Below are 20,093 nucleotides of genomic sequence, written 5' to 3'. Positions count from 1 at the left end.
GCCTATGCCAACCCAAGTGCAGCATAACAACCAGACAGACACGTTCAAGACCAACGATCGCTCCCAGACGGATGAGCCCTCCAGAAACAGAGCTACTTCTTCCACCCAGCCACGCAAGATCCGGACAAAGTCCTTGTCCATCTGCATAGAGCCCGTTGCCCTGAAGTTAAGTATAGGTTATTGTATTGTTAGGTGTAGTTTAACTTGTAGTATTTTGTGTTGCATGTCAAAGTAATCCTTGTGTGTAAATAAACCATCTTTGAACTTAAACTGATTAACGTGTTTTGTGGTCCTTTGATCGATACTGCCTTGATCATTTGATACCTGGCGACTCTAAAGAGCATCATTATTAATTGGCAACATTATTGGTGCCGACTGGCAACAGAAGGGACTATCCTACTAACCTATATCAGGTTAAGCTACCAAAAGGCAGCTGTGGGGCTGTTTAGCACAGGGCTAAATCGTTGGCTTTGACAGCAGATCAAGGCAGGCCAGCAGCATGGTTCAACTCCCGTAACAGCCTCCCTGAACAGGTGCTGGAATGTGGCGACTAGGGGCTTTTCACAGTAACTTCATTGAAGCCTACTTGTGACAATAAGTGATTTTCATTTCAAGAGAGAAATCTGTTTCTCTGTAAAGACTCAGAATAGCTCTCACGAGGGGAGGTTACTTTTCTGTGTCTCAAACAGTTAAACAGGATTTCAGTTACTTTTTAATGGAAGAAGCTCGAATATGTCACTCATGACTAAACCCCCTACCTCTGTCGGTCGTGGATCCTTGTCATTTAAGACTTCCTAAGTGAGTGTCTAGGATCTAAAACTTATTGAGCGTAAGACTGCACATTTTAATTGCTAATAGTATATTATTGTAAAATACTCTCAATTGATACATACAGAATTGCAGAGTTAAAAATATAAATCGGTTAACAGTCCTTTGTTATCTGCTAACAAACTAACTTCTCTAAGAGAAGGATATATCTAAACATGGAAAATCCTAAAGTATCTCATATCAAATTCTGATACATTTCTTAGAAGTTTAATAGAAACATACTTCCAAAAACCACGCTGGTCTTTATTTTGACGAAGCAGGCGGAAGAATAGAACTTTGACTGCACTCCAGCAGGAGAGAGTGAGTACTGATTCTGTCAATCTACTTGTTTTTATACATAATTCTCCCTATTCAGTGAATTGATTTTCCTGGGTATTATCTTCCGTACTGGGCAATTTCCTACAGCCAAATGGCCAGGTTTGTGGTTTATCAAGAATAATGTGATTTAATGATCTTCGGGTCTGCTTGAATGTCAGGTGTCTAAGATATATGGTCGGACAGGGAGTTGTTTGAGACACATTTCTACTTCTGTCTATTTTCAATCAGGGATTCTGAAATATATCGTTGTCCAGATAGCCACTATTCCAAATGGCGTTATCTTAAGTGTCAAAGTTTATATGTCCAAGAAAGAAGTTTGTTTTATTTATTCTAGTTGCTATCTTCTAATATACGTTCCCGTGCATAACTTGTGGTTATAATTGCAGGAAGTTAATTTGAAGAATTTATAATTGCAGGAAAGTAATTTGAAGAATTTATGGGCTGTCAATCCAAGGATCCTCCTTATCCTGCAGTTGTCTGCGATGGTTAAATGATCCTCGGGGTCAGGTAAAGTTTTTGCGCCTGTTAGTTAAGTTTGAAACACCTATCTGTTGATGTGGTTTTATTCCACTTTGAATTAAAACACTTGATGTATTAATTTCTGCTGCTTATATTTGTCCTTATTCTAAACTAAATTCTGCGACAGTGTGCTCTCCATCACACTTCAGGGGTCGGTGCTGTGATCACAACTTTTCACAATACACATGAACGATTTGGAAGGAACTGAAGGCACTGTTGCTAAGTTGGCACATGATACAAAGCTATGTAGAGGGACAGGTAAGAATTGAGGAAGCAGGGGGGCTGCAGAAGGACTTGGACAGGATGGGAGAGTGGGCAAAGTGGCAGATAGAATACAATGTGGAAAAGTGTGAGGTTATGCACTTTGGAAGGAGAAATGGAGGCATAGACTATTTTCTAAATGGGGAAATGGTTCGGAAATCAGAGGTCAAAGGGACTCAGGAGTCCTTGTTCAAGATTCTCTTAAGGTTAATGTGCAGGTTCAGTCGGCAGTTAAGAAGGCAAATGCAATGTTAGCATTCATGTCGAGAGGGTTAGAATACAAGAGCAGGGATGTACTTCTGAGGCTATATAAGGCTCTGGTCAGACCCCATTTGGAGTATTGTGAGCCATTTCGGGCCCTATATCTAAGGAAGGATGTGCTGGCCTTGGAAAGGGTTCACAAGAATGATCCCTGAAATGAAGAGCTGGTCGTATGAGGAAGGGTTGAGCACTCTGGGTCTATACCATGATGAGGGGGGATTTTATTGAAACATACAGGCTACTACGAGGTTTTGAGCAGATGTACGAGGCAAGTTTTTTTCGCAGGGGGTAGTGGGTGCCTGGAACTCGCTACCGGAGGAGGTGGTGGAAGCAGGGACGATAGTGACATTTAAGGGGCATCTTGACAAATACATGAATAGGATGGGAATAGAGGGATACGGACCCAGGAAGTGTAGAAGATTGTAGTTTAGTCGGGCAGCACGGTCGGCACGGGCTTGGGGGGCCGAAGGGCCTGTTCCTGTGCTGTACATTTCTTTGTTCTTTGTTTGTTCTTGTTTTTACTACGAGGCCTGGATAGAGTGAATGTGGAGAGGATATTTCCACTGGTAGGATAATCTAGAACCACAGAGCACAATATCAATTCGGAATTTAAATTTCTTCTTAGTCTGAACATTGAAAAGGCCTTTTATCAGTGTGAACTTGCTGATGTGCCAGAAAGTGGGAGGACTTAGTAATCTCTTCCCACATACAGAATGGAGATTGGCCTTTCGCCAGTGTTAATGGTGCGATGGTTTTTCAGGCTGCGTAACTGGTTAAATCTCTTTCTCGTCAGAGCACTGGACATTCTCACTCGGGTGATTGTATGATTCTTGGTGCTTTTCCAGTCACAATGGTGTTTGAAATCTTTTCTCACAGACAGAATAGACAACAGTTTCTCCTTCCACAATGAAACGTATTCTGTGCTGATATTCAGGCTCTGATTTCTGTCATATTTCGATGTGATGTTTGTTTTGAGCTCCCTGTTGCACACCCTCCTCTTGTAATCCTGTGAAAGGCGTTTGCAAAAGTTCAAACTGCAAGTAGAGTAGAAATTCCAAAGAGACGATACTTCCCTTGGACTGCGTTTTCTTCTAATCTCCTGTAAAAACAGTCTCCAGAATCCCTCACTGTCAGTCCAGGATACAGTGAGAAGTCTTACAACACCAGGGCAAAGTCCAACAGGTTTGTTTCGAATCATGAGTTTTCGGAGCACTGCTCCTTCCTCAGGTGACAAATTTAGAACCATTTCTCCTCCTGCTGCCAGGCAGTGTCGACTTTGCTTCTACTCTGCTGCTCGTTTCCCCCTCTTTTTTTGTTTTTAATTTAGAGCGCCCAATTCATTTTTCCAATTCAGGGGCAATTTTAGTGTGACCAATTCACCTACCCTGCACATCTTTTGGGTCGTGGGGGGCGAAACCCAATCAGACACGGGGAGAATGTGCAAACTCCACACGGACAGTGACCCAGAGCCAGGATCGAACCTGGGACCTCGGCGCCGTGAGGCAGCAGGGCCAACCCGGTGCGCCACCGTGCTGCCCATCGTTGCCCCCTCTTAAGATGGCAGCCATTAACCCGGGCTTGTCACAGAGAGCAGCTTCCACCCCTCCCCAATGTCCCCGCACACCCACCATCCCTGGCTCAGTGCAAATCCGTGACTTATAGCTTCATATTTGAGGTTCAAAGCTTACACAAGGGGTGGTCTTCTCCGATGCTGTGCCTGGTCGGAGAATCGCCGGAGGGGGGGCGCTGGTCCCGCCACGCCGCTCCGACCCGGGCCACCGATTCTCCAGCGACCAGAGGATCGGCGCCAATCGCGCTGTCGCCACGACGCTGAAGTAGTGCTCCGAAAGCTAGTGATTCGAAACAAACCTGTTGGACTTTAACCTGGTGTTGTAAGACTTCTTACTGTGCTCACCCCATCTCCACACAATTAGAATACGATCGGCCCAAATTAGGTTTACATTGCATGCACATGAAGACGTGGGGCCTGGTTAAATATGTTGGTGAACTGTAAGTGCGGGTAGCCAAATCAGGATAAACAATGGGTAGGACTGGTACTAACTATCTGGGTACAAGAGCAGGTCAGAGGTTAGGAATCCTGCGGCATGTAAATCACCACCCGACTCCCTGAAGCCTGTCCACCACGTACTAGTCAGGAGTGTGATTGAATACTCTCCATTTGCCCGGATGACTGCAGCTCCAACAACACTCAAGAAGCTCGACATCATCCAAACGCTTGATTAATAATAATCTTTATTAGTGTCACAAGAAGGCTTATGTTAACACTGCAATGAAGTTACTGTGAAAAGCCGCTAGTTGCCACACTACGGCACCTGATTGGGCACACTGAGGGAGAATTCAGAATGTCCAATTCACCTAACAATTGGCACCCCTTCCACAAGCATTCACTCCATCCACCCGCAATGCACACCAGTAGCAGTTTGTACCATCTGCAAGATGCTCTGCAGGAACTCACTCAGCCCCTTCAGACACACCTTCCAAATCCACGACTGCTACAACCTAAAGAATTTCTATTCATCTTTCGATCGTGAGAACCCATAGCTTATAGCGTACATCGCAGAGTTTAATTTTTCGACCAATGGGCTGATGGACCAGCTTGTTCAGTTCACCGCTCAATTCTTCTTCTGAGGAACAAAACGGCCACGACGCAGAGCCAGCAGCATGGAACTTTATCTTTTGTTGAAAGGACAGGATGTCGACCTAAAAGATGAACCTTTTCTCCTGTGCGGATACTGCTTCACTTGCCTACATTTAAATTATTTTCCGTTCTTGCTTCCGGCCGCAGGAACTCAATGTTTGATTGATTTGTTGATTAAACGTGCATAGGATAGGTGTGATGGCCGAGTGGTTATGGTGTTGGACTGGTTTCCCTTTGCAGGTTTGAGCCCCCCTTGCAGAAAAATTATTCAGTATTTTAAAGAAAACTTTTAATGGAGGCTTCCGGGTGCGGCGATGACCAACTAAGTCGCACGTTCCGTCAGCTCCCGGTGGAAAGGACTTTGGGGCTCTTAATAGGAGCCCCAACGGCAATTTTAACGGCTAAAAACACTGTGCGGTAAACCAGAAGGGAATTCCCCCTGGACACGGATAGAAAAAGGAGAGGAAAGTGGCCGGATTGCGGTGGATCCTCTAGAGCAGCGGCCAGGAAGGCAGGCACAAAGCAAGATGGCGTCGGAAGGAGGCAGTTTAATATGGGGCCCTGACCAACAAGTGTTCCTGCGGCGTTGCGTGGAAGAACTTAAAAAGGAGATGAAGAAGGAGCTGTTGGCCCCGATATTACAGGCGATTGAAGGGCTAAAGGAGGAGCAAAAGACCCAGGAGCTTTGGGTCGTGAAGGCAAAGGCTGCTGAGAATGAGGACGACATACAGGGCCTGGTGGTGAAGACAGAGATGCACGAGGCCCAACACAAAAGGTGTGTGGAAAGGCTGGAGGTGCTGGAGAATAATGCGAGGAGGAAGAATTTAAGGATTCTTGGTCTTCCCGAAGGTGCAGAAGGGGCGGACGTTGGGGCATATGTGAGCACGATGCTGCACTCGTTAATGGGATCGGAGGCCCCGACGGGCCCGTTGGAGGTGGAGGGAGCCTATCGAGTTATGGCGCGAAGACCGAGGGCTGGAGAAATTCCTCGAGCCATAGCGGTGAGATTTCTCCGATATAAGGACAGAGAGATGGTCCTCAGATGGGCAAAGAAAACTTGGAGCAGTAGGTGGGAGAACGCGGTGATCCGCGTATATCAAGATTGGAGTGCGGAGGTGGCGAGAAGGAGGGCAAGCTTTAATCGGGCCAAGGCGGTGCTGCACAAAAGGAAGGTTAAATTTGGAATGCTGCAGCCGGCAAGACTGTGGGTCACACATCAAGGGAAACACCACTACTTTGAAACGGCAGAAGAGGCGTGGACATTTATTGTCGAGGAGAAACTGGAATAAGCGGGCTAGAAAAAGAACGTTTGGGACAAAGTGGTGGGGCGAATATGTGGGGTGAAGAGGGGGAAAAGATGATTTCCCAAGTTGTTAATCCTGCGACCCTGTAAATTTTCTCTCTTCTCCATGTTGTGGGGGAGGGGGGGAGGGAGGAGGAGCTGGGGGCGCCGGCCATTGGGGGCGGGGCCAAATGGGAAGCGCGGGCTTTGTTTCTGCGCTATGGTAATCATGGCAGGAACAGGGAAGCAGGAAGGAGGGGGCCTCGCACAGTGGGAGCCGAGGTCACGGGGGGAAGCCGAGGTCGGCCAGAGTTTGCTGACTTCTGGGAGCAACATGGGGGGTGCAATTACGCTAGTGAGGGGGGGGGGGGTTAACTGGGTTGCTGCTGCTGGGGAGAAGGGGGAGCTGGTATGGGGTGGGGTGGTCGGGGCGGGAGGGCGCCGTTGGGGGGAGATACGGCTACGTGGGAACCGGGTGAGGAGCTGGATTGAAAAAGGAGATGGCTAGTCGACAAGGGGGGGGGGGGGGTAAAGAGCCCCCCAACCCGGCTGATCACGTGGAATGTGAGAGGGCTGAACGGGCCGATAAAGAGGGCACGGGTACTTGCACACCTAAAGAAACTTAAGGCAGATGTGGTTATGCTGCAGGAGAAGCATCTGAAACTGATAGACCAGGTCAGACTACGCAAAGGATGGGTGGGGCAGGTGTTTCATTCGGGGCTAGACTCAAAAAACAGGGGGGTGGCTATACTAGTGGGGAAGCGGGTAATGTTTGAGGCAAAGACCATAGTGGCGGATAGTGGGGGCAGATACGTGATGGTGAGTGGCAAATTGCAAGGGGAGGCGGTGGTCTTAGTGAACGTATATGCCCCGAACTGGAATGATGCCAACTTTATGAGGCGTATGTTAGGACGTATCCCGGACCTAGAGGTGGGGAAGTTGGTAATGGGTGGAGATTTTAATACGGTGCTGGACCCAGGGCTGGACAGATCGAGGTCCAGGACCGGAAGGAGGCCGGCTGCAGCTAGGGTGCTTAAGGACTTTATGGAGCAGATGGGAGGAGTAGACCCCTGGAGATTAAGTAGACCTAGGAGTAAGGAGTTTTCGTTTTTCTCCTATGTCCACAAAGTTTATTCACGGATAGACTTTTTTGTTTTGGGAAGGGCACTGATCCCGAAGGTGACGGGGACGGAGTACACGGCTATAGCTATTTCGGATCACGCTCCACACTGGGTGGACCTGGAGATAGGGGAGGAAAAAGAACAGCGTCCACCCTGGAGAATGGACATGGGATTATTGGCAGATGAGGGTGTGTGTTTAAGGGTGCAGGGGTGTATTGAAAGGTACTTGGAACTCAATGATAATGGGGAGGTTCAGGTGGGAGTGGTCTGGGAGGCGCTGAAGGCAGTGGTTAAAGGGGAGCTGATATCTATTAGGGCACATAAAGGAAAGCAGGAGGGTAGGGAAAGGGAGCGGTTGTTGAAAGAACTTCTGAGGGTGGACAGACAATATGCGGAGGCACCGGAGGAGGGACTGTACAGGGAAAGGCAAAGGCTACATGTAGAATTTGACTTGTTGACTACGGGTAATGCAGAGGCACAATGGAGGAAGGCACAGGGTGTACAGTACGAATATGGGGAGAAGGCGAGCAGGTTGCTGGCCCACCAACTGAGGAAAAGGGGAGCAGTGAGGGAGATAGGGGGGGTGAGAGATGAGGAGGGAGAGATGGAGCGGGGAGCGGAGAGAGTGAATGGAGTGTTCAAGGCATTTTATGAAAGATTATATGAAGCTCAGCCCCCGGATGGGAAGGAGAGAATGATGTGCTTTCTGGATCAGTTGGAATTTCCTAAGGTGGAGGAGCAGGAGAGGGTGGGACTGGGAGCACAGATTGAGACGGAGGAAGTAGTGAAAGGGATTGTGAGCATGCAGGCAGGGAAGGCCCCGGGACCAGACGGATTCCCAGTTGAATTCTACAGGAAATATATGGACTTGCTGGCCCTGCTACTGACGAGAACCTTTAATGAGGCGAGGGAAAGGGGGCAGCTGCCCCCGACTATGTCAGAGGCAACGATATCGCTCCTCCTAAAGAAGGAAAAAGACCCGCTGCAATGCGGGTCCTATAGGCCTATTTCCCTCCTGAATGTGGGCGCTAAGATTCTGGCCAAGGTAATGGCAATGAGGATAGAGGATTGTGTCCCGGGGGTGGTTCATGAGGACCAAACTGGGTTTGTGAAGGGGAGACAGTTGAATACAAATATATGGAGGCTGCTAGGGGTAATGATGATGCCCCCACCAGAGGGGGAAGCGGAGATAGTGGTGGCGATGGATGCCGAGAAAGCATTTGATAGAGTGGAGTGGGATTATTTGTGGGAGGTGCTGAGGAGATTTGGCTTTGGAGATGGGTATATCAGATGGGTACAGTTGCTGTATAGGGCCCCGATGGCGAGCGCGGTCACGAATGGACGGGGGTCTGATTATTTTCGGCTCCATAGAGGGACGAGGCAGGGATGTCCTCTGTCCCCGTTATTGTTTGCACTGGCGATTGAGCCCCTGGCCATAGCATTGAGGGGTTCCAGGAAGTGGAGGGGAGTACTCAGGGGAGGAGAAGAACACCGGGTATCTCTGTATGCGGATGATTTGTTGCTATATGTGGCGGACGCGGCGGAGGGGATGCCAGAGATAATGCGGATACTTGGGGAGTTTGGGGATTTTTCAGGGTATAAATTGAACATGGGGAAAAGTGAGTTGTTTGTGGTGCATCCAGGGGAGCAGAGCAGAGAAATAGAGGACTTACCGTTGAGGAAGGTAACAAGGGACTTTCGGTACTTGGGGATCCAGATAGCCAAGAATTGGGGTACATTACATCGGCTTAATTTAACGCGGTTGGTGGAACAGATGGAGGACTTTAAGAGATGGGACATGGTGTCCCTGTCACTGGCAGGGAGGATGCAGGCGGTTAAAATGGTGGTCCTCCCGAGATTCCTTTTTGTGTTTCAGTGCCTCCCGGTGGTGGTCACGAAGGCTTTTTTCAAAAGAATCGAGAAGAGTATTATGAGTTTTGTGTGGGCCCGGAAGACCCCGAGAGTGAGGAGGGGATTTTTGCAGTGTAGTAGGGACAGGGGGGGGCTGGCACTACCGAGCCTAAGTGAGTACTACTGGGCCGCCAATATTTCAATGGTGTGTAAGTGGATGGGAGAAGAGGAGGGAGCGGCGTGGAAGAGATTGGAGAGGGCGTCCTGCAGTGGGACTAGCCTACAAGCTATGGTGATGGCACCGTTGCCGTTCTCACCGAAGAAATACACCACAAACCCGGTGGTGGTGGCTACATTGAAAATTTGGGGGCAGTGGAGACGGCATAGGGGAAAGACGGGAGCCTCGGTGTGGTCCCCGATAAGAAATAACCATAGGTTTGCTCCGGGGAGAATGGATGGGGGATTTGGAACATGGCAAAGAGCAGGAGTAACACAATTGAGAGATCTGTTTGTAGATGGGACGTTTGCAAGTCTGGGAGCGCTGACCGAAAAATATGGGGTGCCCCAAGGGAATGCATTCCGCTATATGCAACTGAGGGCTTTTGCGAGGCAACAGGTGAGGGAATTCCCGCAGCCCCCGACGCAGGATAGAGTGATCTCAGAGACATGGGTGGGGGATGGTAAGGTGTCGGACATATATAGGGAAATGAGGGACGAGGGGGAGATCATGGTAGATGAACTGAAAGGGAAATGGGAAGAGCTGGGGGAGGAGATTGAGGAGGGGCTGTGGGCTGATGCCCTACGTAGGGTAAACTCATCGTCCTCGTGTGCCAGGCTAAGCCTGATACAATTTAAGGTGTTACACAGGGCGCATATGACTGGAGCACGGCTCAATAAATGTTTTGGGGTAGAGGATAGGTGTGCGAGATGCTCGAGAAGCCCAGCGAATCACGCCCACATGTTCTGGTCATGCCCGGCACTACAGGGGTTTTGGGTGGGGGTGGCAAAGGTGCTTTCGAAGGTGGTGGGGGTCCGGGTCGAGCCAAGCTGGCGTTTGGCTATATTTGGGGTTGCAGAAGAGCCAGGAGTGCAGGAGGCGAGAGAGGCTGATGTTTTGGCCTTTGCGTCCCTAGTAGCCCGGCGCAGGATATTGTTAATGTGGAAGGAAGCCAAACCCCCAGGTGTGGAGACCTGGATAAACAACATGGCAGGGTTTATAAAGTTAGAACGGATTAAGTTCGTGCTAAGGGGTTCGGCTCAAGGGTTCACCAGGCGGTGGCAACCGTTCGTCGACTACCTCACAGAAAGATAGAGGGAATGGAAAAGAAGGAGACAACAGCAGCAACCCAGGGGGTTGCGGGGGAGGAATCGGTCGGACTCTCAGGGATGTTATTGTATATGTATAGGCACTTGTTTTAGGTAATGTATATTGGACTGTTGGATCGTATCTTTGGAGAGTATTTATTTTGGACAAGGCAGTTGCCATTTAGTTTGGTTTTTGTTTCTGTTCATATATTATTTATTTATTTGTTTAAAATTGGCCACTGTTATTTATATTGCTTTATTGTTGTTTAAAAGAATCACTACGTCCTGTTATGTTTGGCCAAAAAATCTTGAATAAAATATATTTAAATTACAAAAAAAAAGAAAAAGAAAACTTTTAATGCACCATTTGCTACCTCCCAGGAGCATTTTCATTGTTATGAGTTGATCTTATGGAATTTGGATTGCCTCTGTGGTAATACCAGGTATTGCGGTACCCGAGAGGTGGATGACCATTGGCTAGACCCAGGAGTCTACCATTGGCTAATGTACATAGCTCCGCCCCGAGAGGCGGAGTATAAGAACCAATACCGTCCCAGCAGCCTTCACTTTCTGTATCGAAGCTGCTGGGGAAGAGTTCTAGCAGATTAAAGCCTATTAGTTATGACTCACCTTGTCTCGAGAGTAATTGATTGCGCATCAGCCTCCAAATCGTTGTAAACATCTCGCTAAAAATAAAAAATACACTTTGATGAACAACATTAATTCAAAATAGGAACTAAAATAGAAACAGAAAATGTTGCATAAACTCGGCAGGTCAGGCAGCATCTGTGGCAAGAGAAACAGAGTTAACGTTTCAAGTCCATATAAACCTTGTACAGAACTGGAGAGGCATAGAAATGGAATGAATTATATAGTTGGAGAGGTGGCTGAAGTAGAATAGAAGGTCAGAGATAGGTCGGACCTGAGGCGAGATTGACCAAGGTGTCATAGATACAAGACAAAGAGTGTGTCAATGGTGGCATTACAGACTAGAGAAGTGCTAATAGTGGCATAAAGGTAAGATAGCAGAATGTGTTAATAGGAGAACAAAGGTCAGTGCTCAGCAAAGGCACAACTGAAAAACAAGGGTCAGATGGTCCTGTGGCGGAGGGAGCTGGCCCGTCATTCGCTGGCAGTGGAATTGTTTGGTCTTCCTGCTGTCTATGGGAATTCCCTTTGTAGCCACTCCAGACCGACGGGAAACCTGTGGGATGGGGTATGCTGCCAGATGGACGAGAGAGTCCCGTCACCAGTCAATGGTCGGAGAATCCAGTCACATGCGATTAGGTACAAGGTGAAAGAAAATTACCGTGGATGCTGGAATCTGAGGCAAAAACAGAAAATGCTGGACAACCTCAGGAGGTCTGACAGCATGTGTGGAGAGAGGAGGGAGCTAAAGTTTTGAGTCAAATTGACAGGGTCATCCAGACTCGAAACGTTAGCTCCGCTCTCTCTCCACAAAGTTATGGTCCAACATCAATTGCAGGGAGTCACTAAAACCTGCCTGAGCACTTGAACAAAAATGGTCTGATCAGTCTGTAAAGTGTATGTTATGTTGAATGAACCAAGTTTGATTTATTTTTCAGCAGATACTCTTATTTTTCTCTTTCTTCATCGGCTGTTGTTGTAATTTTCCTTTTTCACGAAATGACCGGAGGAGTCTCAGGCACAGAATGACCACTTATTGACCAACGGGTTGGGAGAGCAGAACTTCAGAGAAAGACCTCCGGAGTTGACTTTGCCCAATGTAAATCAGGGAACATTTCTACAGTTCAGGCCACACAGACAAGAATATTGTTTACATTTGATCTTATCCGTCTTAAACGTTATGCTCAACAAGTTACATATGTTCACCCAGGCAGAGTAAGTGTTACCTACTTTTATCTACTCTTCATCTTTCTGTGGATTCCTCGCCAACATCCCTACTTGTGTCAGACCTAACAGATGTGTGTCGTCCTTAGGTCGAGTTAGGGAAACATGTTGTTAACCTTTATCCTGACTACTTGTGTATTGTGGATTTAGATTTAGATTTATTGTCATGTGCACCGAGGTACAGTGAAAAGTATTGTTCTGCGTACAGTCCAGACAGAACGTTCTATACATGAAAAAACACAGGACATACATAAATACACAATGTAATAATAATAATAGTTGTCATAAATGTAAATACATGGACACAGGCATTGGGTGAAGCATACAGAGTGTACTACTCAGTGGAGAATATGTGTGAAGAGATCAGTCCATAAGAGGGTCATTCAAGAGTCTGGCAACAATGGGAAAGAAGCTGCCTTTGAACCTATTAGTGTGTTTCTCCTGCCTGACGGAAGATATTGGAAGAGCGAATAACCCGGGTGGGAGGGGGTCTTTGATTATGCTGCCCGCGTTCCCAAGGCAGCAGGAGGTGTAGACGGAGTCAATGGATGGGAGGCAGGTTCGCGTGATGGACTGGGCGGTGTTCACGACTCTCTGAAGTTTCTTACCATCTTGGGCCGAGCAGTTGCCATACCAGGCTGTGATGCAGCCAGATGGGATGCTTTTTGTGGTGCATCTGTAAAAATTGGTGAGAGTCAATGTGGATATGCTGAATTTCCTTAGTTCCCTGAGGAAGTAAAGGCGCTGTTGTGCTTTCTTGGCCGTAGTGCCGACATAGCTGGACCAGGACAGGTTGTTGGTGATGTGCACACTGAGAAATTTGAAGCTGTCAACCATCTCCGAATTCTGATCAGTTGCTCTGGTAGTGATGGGATTGTATAAGAGAAACAATTCAAGCATTCTGTTACATTATCTTTTATGTTGTCCGTAATTTGACTATCAGCTGTTTCTCTCTTATATATTTCAACCAGTTCTACGTTCCCTATTCTTGTTGGTATTTGGGGTGTAAACACGGAATGGTTGACCAGGGGACTGTGGTAGTCAGTATTAGAGGTATTACGGTACTCTGTAATGCCGGAAGACCATTGGTGTAGAAGGTACTCTGTTCTCATTGGTTAAGCCTGTCTGCTGGCTCCGCCCAGCAAGGCGGGGTATAAGAGCCCATGTCGCCCCAGCAGCTGCCTTCTGTACCTGTGCTGCTGGGGGAAACATCTAGTGTAATAAAGCCTTCAATTATCTCCAATCTCGCTTCTAGAGTTATTAATCGAGCATCAGGGACATACCCGGTTGTTGCCATTGGAATTTTTGTTGTCCTGTGGTTATACAATATCTCCCATCACCCATGTATGCAATATGGGTTTTTCTTTTGAGGCCCATATTGTTCCCATTGTACAATTAGTTGTGGCATTAAATCCACACCTTGCTTCTTCATTGTCATAAATTAGATGTGCACATATTACAGAAGTGTCTTCTATCTTATAATGCACTTAACGGGCAACACGGTAGCATTGTGGATAGCACAATTGCTTCACAGCTCCAGGGTCCCAGGTTCAATTCCGGCTTGGGTCACCGTCTGTGCGGAGTCTGCACATCCTCCCCGTGTGTGCGTGGGTTGCCTCCGGGTGCTCCGGTTTCCTCCCGCAGTCCAAAGATGTGCAGGTTAGGTGGATTGGCCATGATAAATTGCCCTTAGTGTCCAAAATTGCCCTTAGCGTTGGGTGGGGTTACTGGGTTATGGGGATAGGGTGGAGGTGTGGACCTTGGGTAGGGTGCTCTTTCCAAGAGCTGGTGCAGACTCGATGGGCCGAATGGCCTCCTTCTGCACTGTAAATTCTGTGAAGAAAATAACCATACGACATTTTAATGTTGTACGAACCGTATTATCCTCTATTACAGCTATATATAATATAATTACTTCCTCTAATGACCCCAATATTCTCTCCAATAAATAAATATCATTGAAGTTCTGGGGCGGGATTCTCCGACCCTTCGCCGGGTCGGAGAATCGCCGGGGGCTGGCGTGAATCCCGCCCCCGCCGGTTGCCGAATTCTCCGGCACCGGATATTCGGCGGGGGCGGGAATCGCGCTGCGCCGGTCAGCGCCCGCCCCCCCCGGCGATTCTCCGGCCCGCGATGGGCCGAAGTCCTGCTGCTGGAATGCCTGTCCCGCCAGCGTGGATCAAACCACCTCTCTTCCCGGCGGAACTAGGAGGCGCGGGTGGGCTCTGGGGTCCTGGGGGGGGGGCGGCGCGGGGCGATCTTGCCCCCACGGTGGCCTGGCCCGCGATCGGGGTCCACCGATCTGCGGGCGGGCCTGTGCCATGGGGGCACTCTTTTTCCCTCCGCCTGGGCCACAGCCTTCACCATGGCCCATGCGTAAGAGACACCCCCCCGCGCATGCACGGGGATGACATCAGTAGCCGCTGACGCTCCCGCGCATGCACGGAGTTCCGCCGCCCGGCGAAGTCCTTTCGGCCCCGACTAGCGTGGCACCAAAGGCCTTTCCCGCCGGTCGGCGGCGCGCCAACCACTCCGGCGCGGGGCCCGCCCCTCAAGGTGAGAGCTTGGCCCTTAAAGGTGCGCAGAAATCTGCAACTTTAGGGCGGCCCGACGCCGGAGTGGTTCACGCCACTCCATCCCGCCGGGAGCCCCCGCCCCGCCGGGTAGGGGAGAATCTCGGCCCTGGTGTTAATTGCTGTGGCAGCATCATTCACCAAACTGCCTCTTAACCTGGTTCTATTCTGAAGTGTTATGGGCCAGGGTTTAGAAAACTCCAAAGTACATCATGGAATTTATCTGACCTACAACTGTTTATTGATTTTGGTTACGATGAGCACACGGGCCTACTTTTCAGGCCTTATGCTCTTTTAATCAAAAACAAAATTTATTCCACGAACTTAGTTAACATTTTTATAAACACACACATTAAGCATTTTTATCAACTACCAACATAAATACCCCACACAGCTACAGTACTCTATGTATAAACCTTAATAAGTGTCCCCCTTAACTGTTCCAATTTAATAACACGATCCCAGAAACCAGAAACTCCTTTTGAAAGGTGTGACCCAGCACACACCACTCAAGACCTAGTCTGGATGCTCTTGTGTCCTTTCCAAAACAGCAGGATGGAATTTCTTCCAGAAAACAGTTATTTCTTTTCAAGTTATCAAGCAGTCTGGCACCATTGGGTGATGTACCTGAGGGACAATGAACATCTGGTCAGTCAGTAAGCTGATAACAACTCGCGTTTGACGGGTCGTCCGGGTGGAGTCCAGTGGTTCCCCGCCTCTGCGACATGCGCCAGCCTCCACACTGGTGACCGCACCAGTCAACTCCAGGGCCCGCTCCTCAAAGGAGGTGAGGATTTTTATGCCCGACAGCCTGGGCCCTCCATCGGTGATTGTGGAGAGCTTTTCCTGAGGAGAAACAGAGAGGGCATCGTTAGCCACACGCGTGGTTCACAGAGATAGGGGGAGATGTTGGGATGCAAGGGTTCGGGGGGAGGGAGAGTGAAGAGAGAGGGGAAGTTGACTGACGGTTGGGGGTCACATGGAGAATTGGGGGGGTGGATGCTCATGTGGGGGCGGACAGGTCTTGGGGGGGGTGGCGGGGGCATTGGTGTCTACTCACCCGTGCGCGATGCAGGCCATTGACCTTTTTCCTGCACTGGAACCCAGTCCTCCTAGTCACACTCCTGGCGCTTGGCACCGAGGCCAAGGTAGCGCCCACAGTGGAGAGCCTGGTAGATGATGTTGGCACCATTAGTGAAGGTGTCCAAGGCGTCGCGCAGCCGGTGCTGACCATGGCTGAATGTCTGATTCGCTGGGGGATGTGACCCAGTGTCAGGCTGACAGTGATGATGTTCTGCGGGACATGTCCTGCTCTCAGATGGGCTGAGGCCTTGCGGAGCTTGTCCCAGTCGCAGGTGGACTTTCTGAGGTGCTGCAGAGCATGTCCTAGTCACTGAAATGCAATGCACGGAGGTGCGGTTCCCTGGGAAACCGCCAGGGCTGGCAGTGCCAGATCATGCAGGGGCAGCTGGGACTTGAACATGCTGCCCCTCGGTCCCAAGGTGAACCCCAGGGCCCAATGTGCAGCAGGCGGGAGGAGTGGGCGCCGGGTGCCGACCTGGACCCGTCCCATGGAGTGGCGACTGTGACTACCAGCTCCCCCGAGTTCCTCCCCTCTGATGAAGCCGCGTCTCACAGCCAGCAAACGGGACAGGGCGGCATGGCTAAGCATGTGCCACCGACTAGTGAGCCGGGGCCTCGGAGCCCCCTGAGGACGCCCGCCAGGAGCATTGAAGGCCACGGAACGAGATAAGCATCTGGCTGCCTCCACCTCAGATGAGCATGCTGGGGACTCACCTGGACGTGGAGGTAGAAGGGCCAAGCACATCAAGGATCACCGAGGGCACCGGGGGAGGGTGGGGCTAAGTAGGGTGGTGGGGGTGGGATAGGGGAGGAGCAACATCATCGGGAGGGTGGAGAATTGCAAACCGCAATAAACACCCTTGCGCACAACCAGTCTGATGCCTTTGTCACTTTTTCCACAATGTGGATCAACACAAAACACTTTGCCCCGGCATCTCGCCCTCCCTATGGCACTCACTCACCCTCCGGACGTGGACATGTCCCGGAGCTGCGTCCCCCCCACCCCCTGGGTGTTTGGATGTTGGCTGCTGCATGGTGTTGCTTTCCGCAGTGTTCAAGCACAGTGTTCATGCATCAAGGTGTGATTGGAATGCTAGGCAATGAGCTACACCGCCCGCCCACCCACGGCAATCCACTTGGGTTATGTGAAGTGCTCACTTAACCGCAATTCCCAATTCCCTATTAGCGATAGCCTTCAGCCCTGCAGCGAGAGTCATCAGCAGTCGATGGGGTTATGGGTGATCGGTGCAGCAGGACGGGCGTCGTGGAAATCATAACAAAGAAAAATTCCTCGAGGTTCAATTCAAGGAAATTTATTTACACAAATATATTTGCGGAGAGAGACTGTTCCGGCTGCATAGCCAGGGCACCACGCTCTGAGATTCGATTGAAGACAGCATGTTTTATAATCTGAAATAACAGCTTGAAGTAAACAGGCATGTTTATATTAAATAGACTTTGGAAAGTTCATAAGATGAAATATGTAGTACGTATGTTCTTACCCTTGGCTAAAAACAACTCGAGTACACATTTTGTTATCTTTCGGAGGACAATGTGTTTTCATATTAAGGCTGAAACCAGAATATTTCAGCAGTATTTCATTTATGTTACCTGACCTACTTATTCTCGCCAAGAAGCCGTGTTAACTATAGTCAAGCATTTCCCAGCATGCTTCTAAATTGGCAACTCATTAATTTCCCTTCCACAACGGGCAAGGAATGCGTACATACAATCCAGGGGTTGGCATGATGGTGCCCTGCATGGTTGCCCTCCAGGGTGCCCGTCCAGCACCTCCCCCCCCCCCCCCCCCCATCTTCCCATGGCAGCCCACCCTGCAGAGGGTCCCCCACCCCCAGCCAAGGGTCCCCCCCACCACCACTGAGCACTGGGGTGGCAAGCCCAGCTCCTCTGGGCTCCTTGCCTGTGAGCAAAGATGGCTACTCACCTCCTCAGCTCCCACAGAAGCCCTTCCGCTAGGTTCACGTTTTTCAAAAGGAGTACTAATTGCTGGCAGCGTGACCACTTTGGGGAGGCCGCTGAATGACGGGAGCTCGCTGGATAGGGAGTGGCTCTCGTTAATTGTATGGAAATACGCTTAAGTGATGATAATTTAGCTTTTCGTCACGCTACGGAGAGATCCCAATTTCGCAAACTGTTTGGTGACTGGTGTTTTCCCATTTTCTGCTTTCCCCTATTAACCGGCCTAATTTTGCTTGAGCTGGTGTGTCATCTCGTTGACATCTCGCCTCCTGTAACTATCACTATTAACATTGCTGTTCTCCTAATTCCCACATTTAACTGATGTGGTTGAGTTCCAACAAATCCACAATTAAACCTTATATAAATTAACATAGACATATCCATCGCCATAGGCATGCTACAGAACCTAAAGGGGTGGGGTGTTGGCGGAGAAACTTGGGCACGCAATTGTGTTACTTTACGTAAGGTAAAAACTCATTTTGTCCTAGTTGCTTCAATTTCCAATATTTGCGACTTAACCAAAGTTGCAAGAGATACCTTGTGAAACGGGTTGTTAACTGAATCTGAACATCTTTTATAACTCAAATACACTGGGAAGATAAAACTGGATTGCTGCCAAACACACCTTATCTGTTTTGGAACAGACTGCCTGAACAATTTTCTGAACATGGACTGCTTACTTTCAAATCTATCTCTTGAGTCCTGGCGCAGTTTGAATTTCTTTTAAACAGGATTTCACATTAAACTTTAGTTTATTTTCCGAATTCACTTTCAACTTTCTTTTAGCACTAAACACGCCAATGACAAACTTCTTACCAGCGTATCCCATAACAGAACAGTAAATTAATTTGTTACAATTTTAACGTTACCTGTTCCTAACTGACTAATACAACGGAGGGGAGAATATACGGCTGAATGTTGAGGGCAGCTTCTCCCTTCGTAATCACGTTTTCCTGATCAATTTGCTCTGAATGGCCTTGGTTTAAGGTTTGAACAAATGCTTTTTCACAGACAGAATTTTCCTTCGTGACACAAGCCCGTATATCATTTACAGTTTGGCCAGCTGAATTGTTTCATTTTATCAATCCGTTTCCTAACACAAAGATAACCTAACACAATACTTGAATCACTACTTTTGTACAATCCCACCACTACCAGAGCAACTGATCAGAATTTGGACACACACCCAATGAGTGTACAGATTATACTATATACTCCAACAATGGACCATGGCTTTAACAAAAGAAGCCTTACAAACACCAGGTTAAAGTCCAACAGGTTTGTTTCGAATCAGTAGCTTTTGGAGCACAGCTCCATCCTCAGCTGAATGATAAGATTCACCTGAGGAAGGAGCTGTGCTCCGAAAGCTAGTGATTCGAAACAAACCTGTTGGACGTTAACCTGGTGTTGTAAGACTTCTTACTGTGCTCACCCCAGTCCAACGCCGGCATGTGGAGGTAGAGTAAACCCTGTGCAGTGCTTTGCTCCAGAATCCTCACCCTAATTCAAACCCTATTTCCTCTCTTTGCGTCCAGTTCGGTGTCAGCCCTCTCTATTAGTCGTTGGTACATTTCACTACAGTTCCCTCTGCCTAGAATGGCTGCGTCCAATGGTCCTCTAATAGTGTCTGTCATGGTGGTCGTGGGTATGTCCTTGTCTCCTTCCGTAGGAAGTGCAAAAACATTTTTAACAATGCATTTGTAGGTTGCATGTTCCTGGCAACACCAACTTTTATTGTCTGTCTCTTAATTGCCCCTGGAGAACGTAACGATAGGATTTCGACCACAACCTCAAGACTAGAATCAGTGCAGAGGTTATCCTCCAGGGTTCTGGGCTCAGTCACAGAGCAAGCAGAGGGACCAAGATATCGATTCACTTAAAAACAAGGTTGGCAACAAAAACACAATGGGAAATGATCCTCACTCACTCGAGCTGGAAACTGGGAAACGGCCAATAGGATTTCAACCTGGAGCCCGGCCGGTTAAAGGGGAGGGAGAGGAAATCAGAGAAAAATGTTCACAGAACGAGAGCAGCAATGTTTATAAATTGAAATGATCACACCATCACTCTCAGTCTACGTCTCAATCCCTGCAGGGACGTCAGCTGATTTTTTCCATCTGGACTGAACTGGTTATTTCCCAGCCTGAAAGAGATTAAAAATTAATGAACAGATTGAACAA

At 48.7% G+C, this 20,093-nt stretch overlaps 1 protein-coding gene across 1 annotated transcript in view; it reads right to left on the bottom strand.

The window, feature by feature from the left end:
* LOC140411323 (uncharacterized) overlaps positions 1 to 20,093 on the bottom strand; it is a 196,212-nt gene that overhangs the window by 65,051 nt on the left and 111,068 nt on the right. Inside the window, exons 13-15 of the mRNA XM_072500444.1 lie at positions 19,975 to 20,056; positions 15,478 to 15,696; positions 13,970 to 14,110 (exon numbers count right to left, since the gene is read on the bottom strand). Coding sequence (XP_072356545.1) covers positions 13,970 to 14,110; positions 15,478 to 15,696; positions 19,975 to 20,056 — 442 coding nt within the window. The remainder of the gene's footprint in view (positions 1 to 13,969; positions 14,111 to 15,477; positions 15,697 to 19,974; positions 20,057 to 20,093) is intronic.

The sequence above is a fragment of the Scyliorhinus torazame genome, chromosome 4 (genome assembly GCF_047496885.1).
Source record: "Scyliorhinus torazame isolate Kashiwa2021f chromosome 4, sScyTor2.1, whole genome shotgun sequence".
NCBI lineage: Eukaryota > Metazoa > Chordata > Chondrichthyes > Carcharhiniformes > Scyliorhinidae > Scyliorhinus > Scyliorhinus torazame.
This window is presented reverse-complemented; position numbering and strand designations above follow the sequence as displayed.